Source organism: Phodopus roborovskii, unplaced genomic scaffold (assembly GCF_943737965.1).
Source record: "Phodopus roborovskii unplaced genomic scaffold, PHOROB, whole genome shotgun sequence".
Lineage (NCBI taxonomy): Eukaryota > Metazoa > Chordata > Mammalia > Rodentia > Cricetidae > Phodopus > Phodopus roborovskii.
In genome coordinates this window covers 49,010,214-49,024,472 of record NW_026126407.1, presented here as the reverse complement: position 1 = coordinate 49,024,472, position 14,259 = coordinate 49,010,214, and the positions used below count along the sequence as shown (strand labels likewise).

Below are 14,259 nucleotides of genomic sequence, written 5' to 3'. Positions count from 1 at the left end.
CATTACGAGGCTTCTGTTGATGTCTTTTCTTGCTCACCGTTAGTGCAGGCTGAGCTGATAACAAGGAGAGAAAGCAGCAGAAGTACTGGAGAAAAGGCAGAGGAGTGGCAGCCTGAGCTGCAGAAGCAGAAGGGCCAGGGCTGCTTGACAACTCTGGCTGTCAAAAGGGGGTATGGCTAGACCTTCAGCTAAGACAGCAGAAACAGGAGGAAAGGGTCAAAGGGCAGCATGGGTGGCAGCAGTCAGTAACAAGAGGCAGCTGGGGAAACAGTAGGGAGACTAGTGGGAGTACAGGCACGAAGGGTGTGAGGCTGGAAGGAGCTAGACAAGAGAAACTGAGGAGTTCCAGAAAGCTGACAGGCCTTAAGCCAAGGATTTCAGACGCCCCAGACCTAGGAGCTGGCTGTTGTCAACGGTGGAGGAACCTGGGCTGGTAGGCCTACCCAGAAGATGCAAGACTAAAGGATCGCCACTAGAGGGCGCCATGAGTTCACACAGCTCCCTGCGGTCAAAATCGGAGAGAATAGCTTGGAGCCCCAGAAGAGCTAACTTCTTTTTAAACCGATCTTATTTTACATACCATTCCTAGTTCTCTCTCTCTCTCCAGTCCTCTTGCTGCCCCCACCTTCTCCCCATCCCACCCCCATCCACTCCTCAGAAAGGGTGAGGCCTCCCATGTAAGGATCATCAAAGTCTGTCACATCATTTGAGGCAGGACGAAGGCCCTGCTCCCCCCCTCCCCCGTATCTAGGCTGAGCAAGGTATCCTTCCAAAGGGAATGGGCTCCAAAAAGCCAGTTCATGAACTAGGGATAAATACTGGTTTCACTGCTAGCAGCCCCATAAAATGCCCGAGGCCTCCAACTGTTTCACAGTCAGGGGGCCTAGATGGGTCCTATGCAGGTTCCCCAGCTGTCAATCTGGAGTCAGTGAGCTCCCACTTGCTCAGGTCAGCTGTTTCTGCCGGTTTCCCCAGCATGGTCTTGACCTGTTTAAGAGCTAACTTCTAGATTTCTCACAATTTCTGTTCATTTCTACCCTTAGAACAAAAGGGTCCAAGCCAGTGAATTGGTAATGGCACATCATCCTCTGAGCATGGACTCCTGAGCCTGAATCCAGGTCTTTCCGTCCGTTATTGACAGTCATCTTCCAGTCCTTGGGGACATCACTGGGGGATAGGTGGATAGACTGGGCCAGAGTGGTCAGCTGCAGTCCTTTAGGTTAAGCTCAGCTCTCCACATGGTTCTGAAGGGTATCCATGCCTATAGACATGGTCGGATCTATGACACTGAAGAGTGGAGTGGGCAGGAAGAATGCTTTTCTGTGGGCTCTTCTCCAACTCTAGCCCTGACCCTAATTTCATGATTTAAAGATCAGCAATCTCACTGCTCTGAGTTGGTACTGCAAGCCTGGAAGAACTACTCTGTTACAAGTTTAACTGGGCTGGATATGGTGGCCCATGCCTTTAATCCCAGCACTCAGGAAGCAGAGGCAGGGGATCTCTGAGTTCAAGGCCAGCCTGGTCTACAAGAGGACATTCCAGACCAGCTGGGACTAGACAGTGAGACCTTGTCTCAAAAACAAACAAATAAACAATAACAAAACCAAGATGACCTGGCTACATTGAGAGAAGCAATTATAGTGCCTAGTTATAGATTCTGGGCACCAGCAGGTCCCTCTCTCAAGAATAAGTAAGTATATGAGGTACTTAGCTGAGCATGGTAAAAGCAGGTGCTTGCCACTGCTGCCATCTCTGCCCTCTTATTACTGAAAGCCAAGTAACGGAGGCTGGAATCTCTTTTTGTTTGTTTGTTTTGTTTTTTGAGACAGGGTTTCTCTGTGTAGTCCTGGCTGTCCTGGAACTCTGACTCTGTAGGCCAGGCTGGCCTCAAACTCACAGAGATCCACCTGCCTCTGTCTCTTGAGTGCCGGGATTAAAGGCATGTATCACCACCATGGTGGGCTAGGATTCTCTTTTAAGAAAGTAGGAAAGGGAGGTTCAGGGGTCTGGATCTTTGTCAAGGTCACCTATGGGGAATAGGAAGGAGCAGAGAAAGCCCCTAAATCCTTGTCAGCATTGTCCTTCCCTGCCCCCAGAGTGGGCGCCTGCCTGGAGTGAACTAAACCGAACTCTCTGGGGCTGGGGGGATGGAGTAGGTCTCTCTTAAGGGCTCCTCCCCAGACTGGAGCCATAACCAGCCTCCAAAGTGGAAAAACCCCACACAAATCAAGGACATCTGGGCCCACCCTCTGGTCACACCCCCTTCCCCATCATTACTTTTCAGGCTTGGGCTTTGCAGGCTGCAGGAGTGGTCTGGGGGTGAAGGGTGTGGTCTGAAGGGAGGAGGTCTTAGGGCTCTCACATGTTTTTAATGCCCCCAGCAGTCCCCCATGGAGAGAGAAACCAAACAATGTTATTAATCATCTTGCAGAGAGGGGCAGTCCTGTACATGCCTGCCCTGCTGCTGTGGAGGCCCAGACTAGGGGTACCCACTATGAAGAGAGGACAGACAGCAAAAGAAGCAGAAGAGCCAGTCAGCCAGACAGATTCATACAGTCACACTAGAAACACTGACATGTGACCACCATGCTCAGGGATGGAGTCCCTAAAGGGATCCAGACTAATGGGGGTCAACATTACCTACAAAACCTCAATGGAGTGTAGCACAGTGGTAGAACACTTGGCTAACAAGGACAAAGCTCATCCTTAGCACCAAAAAACAAATCACACGCAAAGAACTATTAGTCTCTGATGGGGGCATAGGCAGAGGGAGGTAGGTGGCTGGTATTTCTATCTGTCCATGGCTGCTCTGGTCAGCTTTCTTCCCCAGGGGCATGTTCATGGAGGATGACCTTGGATTCCTGATTATCCTGTTTTTATTTCTATTTTATTTTGTCTATACAGGCACAGTATGTCTCATTTGTGTGTACTGGGAATAGAGCCTGGGGCTTTGAGCAGGCTAGGCAAGCACTTAACCCACTTGGCTACATACCTAGTCCCTCTCTTCTGAGGCAGGCCTGGGGCTCTTTTTTTGGTTGTTTGTTTTTTGAGACAGGGTTTCTCTGTAGCTTTGGAGCCTGTCCTAGAACTTGCTCTGTAGACCAGACTGGCCTCAAACTCACAGAGATCAGCCTGCCTCTGCCTCCCTAGTGCTGGGATTAAAGGCGTGCACTACTACCTCCTGGCTGGCCTGGTATTCTTGATGATCCTACTATATCTGCCCCCTAAGTGCTCAGATTATGTGTGAGATCTTTAAGGTGAAGACCCCTCAGGAACTTCATGTTTTTTTTCTGGGCAAAAGAGGTAGAACTAGACAGCAGGAAGCAAGTGACTTCCCAGGACTCCATGGCTTAGAGATGGGGATCCACTGTCCCTAGGTCACACAGGAAGAAGCTAGCAAGGTTCTGGGTCTGGGTCCTGCCAGCAAAGCAGGCCAGGAGCCAGACAGAGGACCAACCTTGCCATCCCAAGTAAGGGAGGTGGGTAACCCTATTTTTTAGGAACACAGAGGATGTTTATGGAATCCAAGAGGCATTTCTGGGCTGGCAAGATGGCTTAGTGGGTAAAGGTGTTTTCTGTGCAAGCCTAATGACCCGAGTTCATACAAGGTCCCTCACAGAAGGGGAAAGGAACAAGATCTCCTGAGCATATTGGGAGGAGGGGGGCAGTGAGTGGAGAGGGAGTTAGGAGAAAGAGAAGGAGAGGAGAGGAGAGCATGTGGGACCAGGAAGATTGAGTCAGGGGACGAATAGATGAGAAAGGGAGAGAGAGAGAGAGAGAGAGAGAGAGAGGGAGGGAGAGAGAGAGAGAAAATAATAGAGGGAGCCATTGTAGGTTTGAAGAGAAAACTCATTCTAGAGAAATGTCCAGAGACTTACAAGGATGACCCCAACTAACAGTGGAAAGGCTACCTTAAATGCCTTTCCCTGATTGAGGTTGATAACTAACTTATATGCCATCACAGAGCCCTCATCTAGTAGCTGATGGAAACAGAAGCAGACACTCACAGCTAAACACTGAGCTGAACTCCTGGAATCCAGTTGCACACAGGGAGGAGTGATAAGAAAAGGGATCAAGACTGGGCTACAGAAACCCACAGAGACAGCTGACCTGAACAAGGGGGAGCTCATGGACCCCCCCATACTGATAGCTGGAAAACCATCATTGTACTGACTCAGACCTACTGAAGGTGCGGCTCAGTTAGAAGGCCTGGGAAGTCTAAGGGACCTCTGACATTGGAACCAGGATGTATCCCTGGTGCAGGAAAGGATTTTGGGAGCACATTCCCCATGGAGGGATACTCCCTTAGTCTAGAAGCAGGAGGGAGGGCCTAGACCCTACTCCAAATGACTTAACAGGTTTTGATGACCCCTCCTGAAAGGCCTCATCCTCCCTGTGGGGTGTGTGTGGGGGAATGGGATGGGAGGGGTTCGGGGGACATGGGAGGGAGAGGGAACTGGGATGGATATGTAAAATAAGAATTAAAAAAAGATTAAAAAATAAACAAAAACCAGGGTAATTTCTCTGTGTAGCCCTGTCTGTCCTGGAACTCACTCTGTACACCAGGCTGACCTAGATCCCAGAGATCCACCTGTCTCTGCCTCCCGAGTGCTGGGATTAAAGGTGTGCACCACGATCCAGCATAGTTTTTCAGAAAGAGGTCCTTTGGAGCTGGAGAAATGGCTCATTAGTTAAGAATGTGTAATTGCCTTTGCAGAGGACCTTAATCCAGGTCCTAGTACCCACATCTGGTAGCTCACAGCTGCTTTTAACTTCAACTCCAGAGAAAGGCAGTGCCCCCAGCCTCCTTGAGCACTGACACTCACACACATATATCCACATACAGATTTATGCAATACACATAATTAAAATGACAAATCTTTAAAAACAAAGAAAAAATAAGTAGGAGGCTATTCCCAAAGTATTAAGTGGAGTTGCCTTCTGAAGCAAAATCCCAAGAACAATGGCACACAATCACACAAAACCTTGTACATGGATGTTCCTAGCAGCACTAATAATTATAGCCAGAAAGCAGACATTATCCACAGGTTCTGCAGTGGTTGAGGGGTGTAGGAAATGTAGGCTTCCACATGAAAGAACTAAAAGACACTAAAAGGGATGGAGCCTCTGTGTGCAGCACCATGGGAGAATCTGAGAGAAGCTAGAAGCAAACTGGAGGACACCAAATGAGTACATCTGAAAGTTCAGAGAGGCAAAAAATGCATTCGTGGCTTGCTAATAGGCACATCGGTAAAAGAAAACAAGGAATGACTGCTAATGGACCTAGAATTCCTTTTGAGGATGATAAAAATGTTCAAAAATTGATAGATGTGGGGCTGGAGAGATGGCTCAGAGGTTAAGAGCACTGACTGCTCTTCCAGAGGTCCTGAGTTCAATTCCCAGCAACCACACAGTGGCTCACAATCATCTGTGATGAGATCTGGTGCCCTCTTCTAGCCTGTAGGATTACATGCTGACAGGAACAGTGTATACATAATAAATAAATAAATCTCTGACAGCTAGGCGTTGATGGTCCTTTAGTCCAAGCACTCAGGAGGCAGAGGCAGGAGGATCTCTGTGAGTTCTAGGCCAGCCTGGTCTACAGAGTGAGTTCCAGGACAAAATCTTTAAAAATTTTGATAGATGTGAGTTAAACCAATGGTTAAAAGTACTGACTGCAGTGGCACATGCCTTTAAGCCCAGTCCTCTGGAGGTGGGTGGATCTCTGGGTTCAAGGCCAGCCTGGTTTATAAGGCTACACAGGGAAACCTTGTCTTAAGAAACCAAACCATACCAAAAAAGAAAGAAAGCTAATGGCTGCTTTTACAGAGAAGTTGGATTCAATTTCCAGCATCCACATGGTGTCTCACAATCATTTGTAACTTCAGTCCCAGGGGACCAGGCATCCTCTTCTGACTTCCTCACACACCAGGCACATGTGGTATACATACATACATGCAGGCAAGGGACTCATATGCATAAAATAAAATGCAAAATAAGATGTAAAATTGATAGTCATAATTGTACAGCATGATGAAAATTCTGGAAGTCAATGACCCCTAGCTTTGGATAGTATGTGAATTGTACCTCAATAAAGCTGTTACCCCAAACACCTTGCAGTCAGGATCTAGGTTTCCTTTCAACAAAGAAGGAACAAAAACTTGGAGGTAGCCAGAGCCTGTGGCCACAAGGCTAGAGATAGGGACTTTAAACCCTTCTCCTGCTTCCCTAAAGGATGAACTTGCATCCCTGCGCTCCTGAGTGCCCTGGCTATCCTTCTGTGGTGCCCTGCTGTGGAGCCTTTATACCATTAAGTCATTCTCTCTTCTGCCTGGAATGCATCTACCTCCTTGCCTTGCCATCACCCCCAGAAAGCCTTTCCTAACTCCTCATTAATCCACATTTATTAACTATTCACCACACAATAGGATCCACATTAGGTGCTTCGGAGACCTTGGCGATTAATGTCACCTGGATATTCCCAGATTTGTACCCATTTCCACCAAGAGAGCCAGAGAGAAGAAAGAGAAAGGGGGCCAGCTTCCAAACTCTCCACTTATCTTGCTGTTCTGGGCCAATGTCTCTTGGGAAGTCTTCAGCCCTGTGGGGAAGGCTCGTATAAAGGAACTGGTGGGAAGTTAGCCAGGGCAAGGGAGATGGGAGTCACTACAGCATACGCTTGGGATGAGTGCACGGATTTAGAGTCCCAAGTGGCCACAGCTCAGACTGTGCAAGCGCAATACTATAGTGTGAGTCCTCCCTGGGAGTGCTTTGAGAACCAGCTTGTCTGCAACAAATCCCATTTACAGCTAGACCTGAAGAAGAACTTCCCGGGCTCTTGCATGTACTAACATGCCTCCCAGACAGTGCTGTGCTAAAAACGCGCCCACAGAACTGCTGGCACCAGCTTGTCCTGACAAGAAATGTAGCCTGGTAGCTGGGACCCGGTTTGGGTGCTGGATGGCCTCCTTAGATCCAGCTGCCCTTGGGGTGGGAACTAAATGTCTGTGGGCTCATCACTCTGAAGGACAGAGGATGTCTGTGGGTTATTGAAGTTCTTTGTCCTTCAGAGTGATGAGCTCACAGTGATGAGAAACTTTCAGATGCCATGAGGCCCAGAGACAGCTAATTAATAAACAGAACATAGGGCAGAGGCTGCAGAATGAGTCAGGGACTGCACTGAGCAGCCAGGAAAGTTAGAGGGGGCAGAAAGAAGAGTTAGGCATAGTTACCTTTTCCCTGGGTCGGGACTGCTTATCCTCCTTCCTGGAGTCTGCTTTCCTCCTCTACCTTCCTAGCAAGCACCTTTGTGGACCTGGTGAACCTGGAACCGGAGATGGGGGAGAACTTCCTGCAGTGTTCTGGACTGGCAGTTTCCATACATGTGGGGGTCCGGGAATCTCTCCATACTCAGAGGAAGCTCCACAGACAGAACCTGGGTGCTTCCTGTCTCCTAGTACAGGTCTCTCCAATCTTCTGGGGGAGCTTCTTCGCAAATTCCTGAAGGGGTCACTGACATCTTGGGGAGGCCAGCTCTATCTGTCACCCGGACTTTAAAATGGTCACCCGATCATTCGACAAGCTCTCTCTACAGAGCAGGGCTCCCACCCTAGTGGATGGCTAAATTGTCAAGGAGTGAGCATTCCTGCCACAGGCTCGGGATTGGAGGCCCCCTCTGCGCCGGATGCCTGCCCGGGTTCATCTTCCCTGCACAGGCAGACTCCTGGACCCCCAGGGAGGAGGCTTTCGCTTCAGGGAACCAGGGATGAGCCCGCACACCGGTCGCCCTGATCCCAAAGGACAGGTCAGGCAAGGTCTCTCACTGGTAAAACCTTGTCTCTGCTTTGTGTCCCTCCCCGCCACCGCATTCCCGTAGTGCAAGAGCGAAGACTGTAGCCAAGTGAGCCAGAGACCAGCTCAGAAGAGTTGGGGAGAGCCGCAACAGCTCCCAGTCGAGCTCGAAGTTAGCTGGAGTCTGCGAGGCTCAGGCGTGGCCTGGGCTCGGGACGGGGAGGGGCATCTCGGTCCGCCCCTCCCCCGTCCTTCTCCCGCTCCCGGGAGGCGAGGCCGCTGAGCTCAACCCAGAAGCCCGGCGCCCTCGGGCTGAGCGTGAGGCAGTCGGGATGCGCGTCTGTCTGCGATCCCCGCTCCCAGGCCTGGGCGCTGTGCGACCCCATGGCAGGTAGCGGCGGCCTGGGAGGGGGAGCCGGTGACCTCCAGGGCGCGGGGCCGGGGCCGGGGCAGGGGACTGCACTGCGTGCTCCCCGTGCTCCGTTGGCGTTCGTAGCTCTGTTGCTAGGCGCCTACTGTCTTTTTGCCCTCCCGGGCCGCTGTCCACCTGTCGCCCGCACCCTTGCACCGGTTCCCGCGCCCGCCGAGCCGCCCCACGCCTCCCGCCGTCTAGGAGCGCCAGGTCTGCCGGTGGCTAGTGGCCCGGGGCGTCGGCGCTTCCCGCAGGCGCTCATCGTGGGTGTGAAGAAAGGCGGCACGCGTGCGTTGCTGGAGTTCCTGCGGCTGCACCCTGACGTCCGTGCACTTGGCTCTGAACCCCACTTCTTCGACAGGTGCTACGACCGTGGGCTCGCCTGGTACCGGTGAGCTGGTCTGTGTGAGCCTTGGACCGTGCTTTTTGCTCAAGGGCTTCGTGCTGTCCCGGAACCCAGGACGAATAGGGTAGAATCCTGGGCATCAGGTCTGAAATAGGCCTGTTGGAGAAACAGACCTGACCTCATGGATGTGGCTCCCAAATGAAAGGCAATTTATAGCCAAAGGTCCCAGGGATTAGAAAACCCAAGGGAAAATCCTGTTCTCTTGTTGGGTGGGCAGAAGGACTCAGTAAGGTGCGATCCTAGCCGGAAAATATTTTCTTTTTAGAGGGTCGGGTACTGGAGACTGAACCTGCAGCCTCATATATACTTCAAATATTCCACCACTCAGCTATCAATGTGTGCTCATAATCCCAGTGGGACTACTTGGGAGTCTTAGATATACTTGGAGCTCAGTCACCTTATTAGCCCTCCGTGCTTTCCTTATTATAAGTCTGAGTAAGTATGGGTAATTATCTGACTACTAGTCAAGTATATTAGGAAGGGGCTCCAGGTTTTCAGAAACTTTCTAGAAAGTGCCTTCCCACATCCAAGAACCTCTCCCCACCCTCCATCAGGTGAGCCCTTCTTGGCTTCTGGAGTCTGGAGAAAGCCCTTTAGTACAGCCCAAGGGTGGGTATTAGAATACTGGCATACAGCCTCCTGCAGCTGTCCTTTCTCCACCCAGGATAGATGGGGTACAGCAGTGGAATGTGGGGACACCACCCCAACTTTAGCAGTATGTCCTGGTCAGCCCCTCCCCTGCTGAGTCTGGTATTAGAGGCTGGAAGCAGGCCCCACACACTGCCTCCTGCAGCTGTGCAGGCATTTAGGGTACCCTGTCCCTTCCTGTGGGGAAATGGGGGTTTATAGACTGGCTTGCCTCATTTGCAAGTTCACACTGAGCCAAGTTCACCTGGAGGATCAGTGGGATTTCAGGGCCCCAGGCACACAAGGTTCTGTTTCTGCGGCCCTTCTTTGCTGGTGTTTGCTAACTTACCTTCTGCGTTAACCTCTGAAAGGTTTGAGGCTCTTGGAAACACTGATATTCCAAGCATGGGAGCAGGGAGTGTTCAGGATGGTATACCACGTTTGTAGAGTCCACCTGGAAATAGTACTTAGCATGCTGGAGAGGAGTGAAACCCATTGCCTTCATCCCATTATTCAGGGTCATCCTTTGTGTCTTGCCACTTCAGATTTGCTCTGCCCAGGCATGGGTTGAGGGAAAGGAGCAGCCACTGAGGTTCTAGAATACTGCTTCTATTGGGCTGCGATCTGCCTCACTCAGGCCTGATCACCCACTGCACTCAGCAGTGGGGGCCTGGGTTACCTTTTCCCCAACCATTCTCCTCCCTGGTTCTCCATTAGATCATTTCAGGCTTTGTTGTTGCTGCTTTTGGGGTCTCTAGTGGCTCAGGTTGGCCTCAAATTCCCTCTATTGCCAAGGATGATGTTGAACTTCTGATTCTCTTGTCTATACCTCATGAGTGCAAGGAATTACAGGTATTTCTGTAGGCACCACTATGGTGTGTGTATGTGTGTGTGTGTAAGTGTGTGTGTGTCAGAGAGAGAGAGAGAGAATATGCTGATATGGGCATGTAGGTCAGAGGCTAACTCCTAGGAGTCTTCTCCCACTCCCAATGTAGGGATTGAATTTAGTCAACAGATTTTGCACAGCAAGTGCTTTTACTTGCTGAGCTGTGTCACCAACCCAAAGGGAGTTACTTTGTTTATTTTTGCCTTTATTTTTGAGACAGAATCCCATTAATGCAGTTCTGGCTGGCTTGGAACTTTCTGTGTAGACCAGGCCAGCCTCATACTCAAAGAGATCCGGGAACGTGCCTCCACACCCAGCCTCTGGCTGGCTTTTATGCAGGTCTAGGAGTGGGATTTAGGGCTTGTGCATGTTAGGCACATACTATGCCAACTGAATCACATCTCCAGCTTCTTAGGCTTTAAAGGGTCTTCCATCTTGGGGGCCATAGCCTCTGACCACTCTCAAAATCATGCAGTATTTACAACTCTACTCACCATTACCTACTGAATAGTAATCTTAAGGTTTAGGATGTCTGTCAAAAAGGGTAAAGAGGGATACAGGAAGGGGAATCTGTAACTGCTGGGGTTTAAGATGAGGCCATGGGTGTGTGACTGGGCATGCAAGGGTAGGGGCTGAGCTGTCTTCCCTCCTGTGGTTGCCGACTTGGTTCCCTAGCACTGTCTGACACTGGGATAAGATCCCTAACCAGTTTCCCCTGGGCTCCTTGGATCTGGCCCAAATGAGGTGTGGGAGACAGTGGTGGTGCCGGAGGGGTTGGGCAAGCAGGGGGCGTGGTCTCAGGCTGGCTGGGAGCCACCTAGAAACACAGAGCAGATGGGGTGGGCACAACAGGAGGGAAGGTTTATGGAGCAACCTGACAGTTCTGCTCTGTTTGTTCTCACCTTCCGAACATACTGATCCATCTCTCCTCTCCATGCTCACTCGGCAAGGCTTCCGAGGCTCATGGAGGATAATTGATGCCAAAGATGTTAGGTTGCAGAAGTGCTTGGGGCTGGTTCTCAGACTTTGGAGTTGTACCCTAAAGTCTCTGAACTTTCCCTGGCAGTATGTGGATCCTGACTGTACTAGATAGAGTATTGGGGACAGGGGCTCCGGGAACAGAAGCTCCATGGAATCTCCCCTTTCAGGTGGGCCAGACGGAGGTCTGAGGTCTATCATTTCCCCTCAGTCCTTCCTATTCCTTCTCAGCCTTAAGATGCCTTACTGGGTCCCCATGTCATCCAGATGGAGAAAGGAAACACCCTTATAATGTCTACAAACCAGCTTTGCGTGGATCCTTGTTCTTCAGGGTTTCCCACATGTCACCTCTCTCTGCTTTGGTCATGGGTGATATCAGGAGCCTGACACTGCTGGGTCTCTCTCTCTCTCTGTCTCTCTCTCTCTCTCCCCAACAAGATCTTGTGTAGTTTAGCTTGTTTTCAAATTCTCCATCCTAGCCGCCTCAGCCCCCAGAGTCCTGCAACTACAGACGTATACCACCATATCTGGGCCTGATGTCACTCTTGCCTGATCTAATGCACATACCCCCTACCCATTATCAGCACTCCTAAACCAAGCACTCTAGCATGGCACCTGTGCATTTCTGCCTGCATTTTCTTGGGGACCAGAACAGAGAACAGAATGAAGATCTGTGGGTCAGTAAAGCTGGGCTTAGTACAGTGTGTCAGCTTGGCCAGAGTGGGTCCTGGGGGCTGTCAGTAAAGGGTGGACAGTATCCCTAGGAGGATGGGAGTCACAGCTAGATTGGTGTCTCTAAGTCCCACTGCCTCTGCCTCTGTTGACCTAGTTCTGGGCTTTTCTTTGGAGCTGTTTGCTCAGCTTACCTGCCCCACCCCATGCTACCTCACTGTGCAGCCTGAGGACACCTGCCTGGGCTCTGTGTGGGCTCCCCTCAGTTTTGTGCTTGGCTGCAGTCAGCTGACTTTCTCTGAACATTTGTATTGGGTCAATACTCTTCTCCAGAATGAAGGAAATTTCAGAAATGTTGGCACTTGGTACCCTAGGGCCACCTATAGGACTCTGGGAGAGGCCCCAGATAGATCAGAGCCATATCGCTAACTTTCTTAAGGGTGCTGGGCTCTGCTGGTGACTGGTGTCCTTAGTTGGGCCCAGAGAGACAATTAAAGGTCAGGAGGGGATGTAATTAAATTTAGGGGAGGGAGAGGCCAGTCTTTGGTAGTTACATTTGTCAGTAATAATTAATGACCTAATTCATGGTCAGTGATTACAGTAAAGAGGCCTGCAGGGTCTGTGCTGGCCAGTCTCAGGGGTGCCTGGTCAAGGTTGGGTGCAGCAGCTTTGGAAGGGGTGGGTCTCTGGTGTGGGGCTTGCTAGGATGTGGAGATGGCACTTCAGGGAAAAGGGTCATAAACCTTGAAGAATGTCTTGGTGGCCATTGTCCTCCCAGGCTATCACTTTGTTTATCCTAGAGCTGCACTGATTAGGGCAACACTGGCTTTGGGTTTTGCTGCAGTCCCACACTGGGCTGGATACCACAGCACTTCAGGAGGGGAGAAAGACAGCCTACATTGGCCTGTGCCTTCCTCAGAGGAGAGGTTGGTTCCTGGTCCCCGATGGCTGAGCTAGCTGGGAAGGGAAAGGGCTTTGGAAGAAAAGTATGGTGTGATCACTCAGTTACTCTTCCTGCCATTCCACAGGGGTCTGATGCCACGTACCTTGGATGGGCAGATCACCATGGAGAAGACCCCCAGCTACTTTGTGACTCAGGAGGCTCCCCGCCGAATCCATAGCATGTCCCCAGACACCAAACTGATTGTGGTGGTGCGGAACCCTGTGACCCGGGCCATCTCTGATTATGCCCAGACACTCTCCAAGACCCCAGGCCTGCCTAGCTTCCGAGCCCTGGCCTTCCGTCATGGCCTGGGTCCCGTGGACACAGCCTGGAGTGCTGTGCGTATTGGCCTCTATGCCCAGCACTTGGACAACTGGCTACGATACTTCCCTCTGTCCCACTTTCTGTTTGTCAGCGGAGAGCGCCTTGTCACTGATCCCGCTGGTGAAGTGGGCCGGGTGCAGGACTTCTTGGGCCTCAAACGGGTCGTCACTGACAAGCACTTCTACTTCAATGCTACCAAGGGCTTCCCCTGCCTCAAAAAGGCTCAGGGCAGTGGTCGTCCCCGCTGCCTGGGTAAATCCAAGGGCCGGCCTCATCCCCGAGTGCCGGAGGCTGTGGTTCAGCGCCTTCAGGCTTTCTACCGGCCCTTCAACCACAAATTCTACCAAATGACTGGCCAGGACTTTGGCTGGGACTGATCAAGGCCCAGCTCAGCTTTTCCCTGGATGCCCAGTAACTTTAATTTATGTCTGTCTGCACTACTTATGCTGTGTAGAGAGAGTATTTAAGAAATAAACCCCAGATCTGTTTTCTTCCACTTGGGCCCTATCTCTGTCAGACAGATTGTATGGTGACATGCCCTGGGAGGTAGTCAGTGTCCTTGTCCACATGTCACAGAGGAACATATGAGGCTTAGAGAGATTGAGCACCTGCCCAGTGACACAGGTGGCTCTGGAGGCTGTCCACAGCTCTTCAGCCCTAGGAGGCGGAGTAGGGTTGTCCCCTGTCTAGGATGAGAGCAGGCTCCAGGCTCCTGAGTGGTGGAGCAAACAAAGCTGGTTTGGCCAACTGTGTGTGCTGTATCCACAGCCTGGTTTATCTTTAGTCCCACCTGGGAGCCTGACGGAATGCCTGGGTATAGTGAGTAGCTGGTGAACAGGTCCTTTTTTTTTTTTTTTTTTTTTTTTCTTTGAGACAGGATTTCTCTGTGTAATAGTCTCGGCTATCCTAGAACTTGATCTATAGACCAGGTGGCCTTGAACTCCCTGAGATCTGCCTGCCTCTGTCTCCCGAGTGCTGGTTAAAGGTGTGCCACCGCCACCCAGCAAGCAGGCACTTCTAACAGTCACCACGGAGCTCTATCCACCCCTGGCTCTGCCCACCAGGCTTCACACCCACAATGCCATGCCTACTCTCCTGATCCCCTGCCTCTATCCTGTACAGCCCCAGCAGGGCAGAGCAGGAACCAGTACCCATCAGCAGCCACTGCCCATTCCTAGTCAAAAGTGACTAGGTACTTGCCCCAGATGTTCTCTAGCTGT

General features: G+C 51.1%; 1 protein-coding gene across 2 annotated transcripts; it reads left to right on the top strand.

The window, feature by feature from the left end:
* The first annotated feature begins 8,109 nt into the window (after positions 1 to 8,109).
* Hs3st6 (heparan sulfate-glucosamine 3-sulfotransferase 6) lies at positions 8,110 to 13,535 on the top strand. 2 transcript variants are annotated; one of them, XM_051181573.1, is made up of 2 exons: positions 8,110 to 8,564; positions 12,801 to 13,535. In XM_051181573.1, exons 1-2 carry the CDS (start codon positions 8,176 to 8,178, stop codon positions 13,414 to 13,416), a joined length of 1,005 nt encoding a protein of 334 aa, XP_051037530.1. In that variant the 5' UTR covers positions 8,110 to 8,175; the 3' UTR covers positions 13,417 to 13,535. The 2 variants fall into 2 exon arrangements, with proteins under 2 accessions (XP_051037530.1, XP_051037529.1); XM_051181572.1 differs by having other exon boundaries at positions 8,113 to 8,594.
* The last annotated feature ends 724 nt before the right edge of the window (positions 13,536 to 14,259 follow it).

Coding starts and splice junctions, on each gene's coding strand:
- Hs3st6 (XM_051181572.1), top strand. CDS start 8,176: ATGGCAGGTAGCGGCGGCCTGGGAGGGGGAGCCGGTGACCTCCAGGGC. Junction 8,595..12,800: donor CGTGGGCTCGCCTGGTACCG/GTGAGCTGGTCT, acceptor GCCATTCCACAG/GGGTCTGATGCCACGTACCT.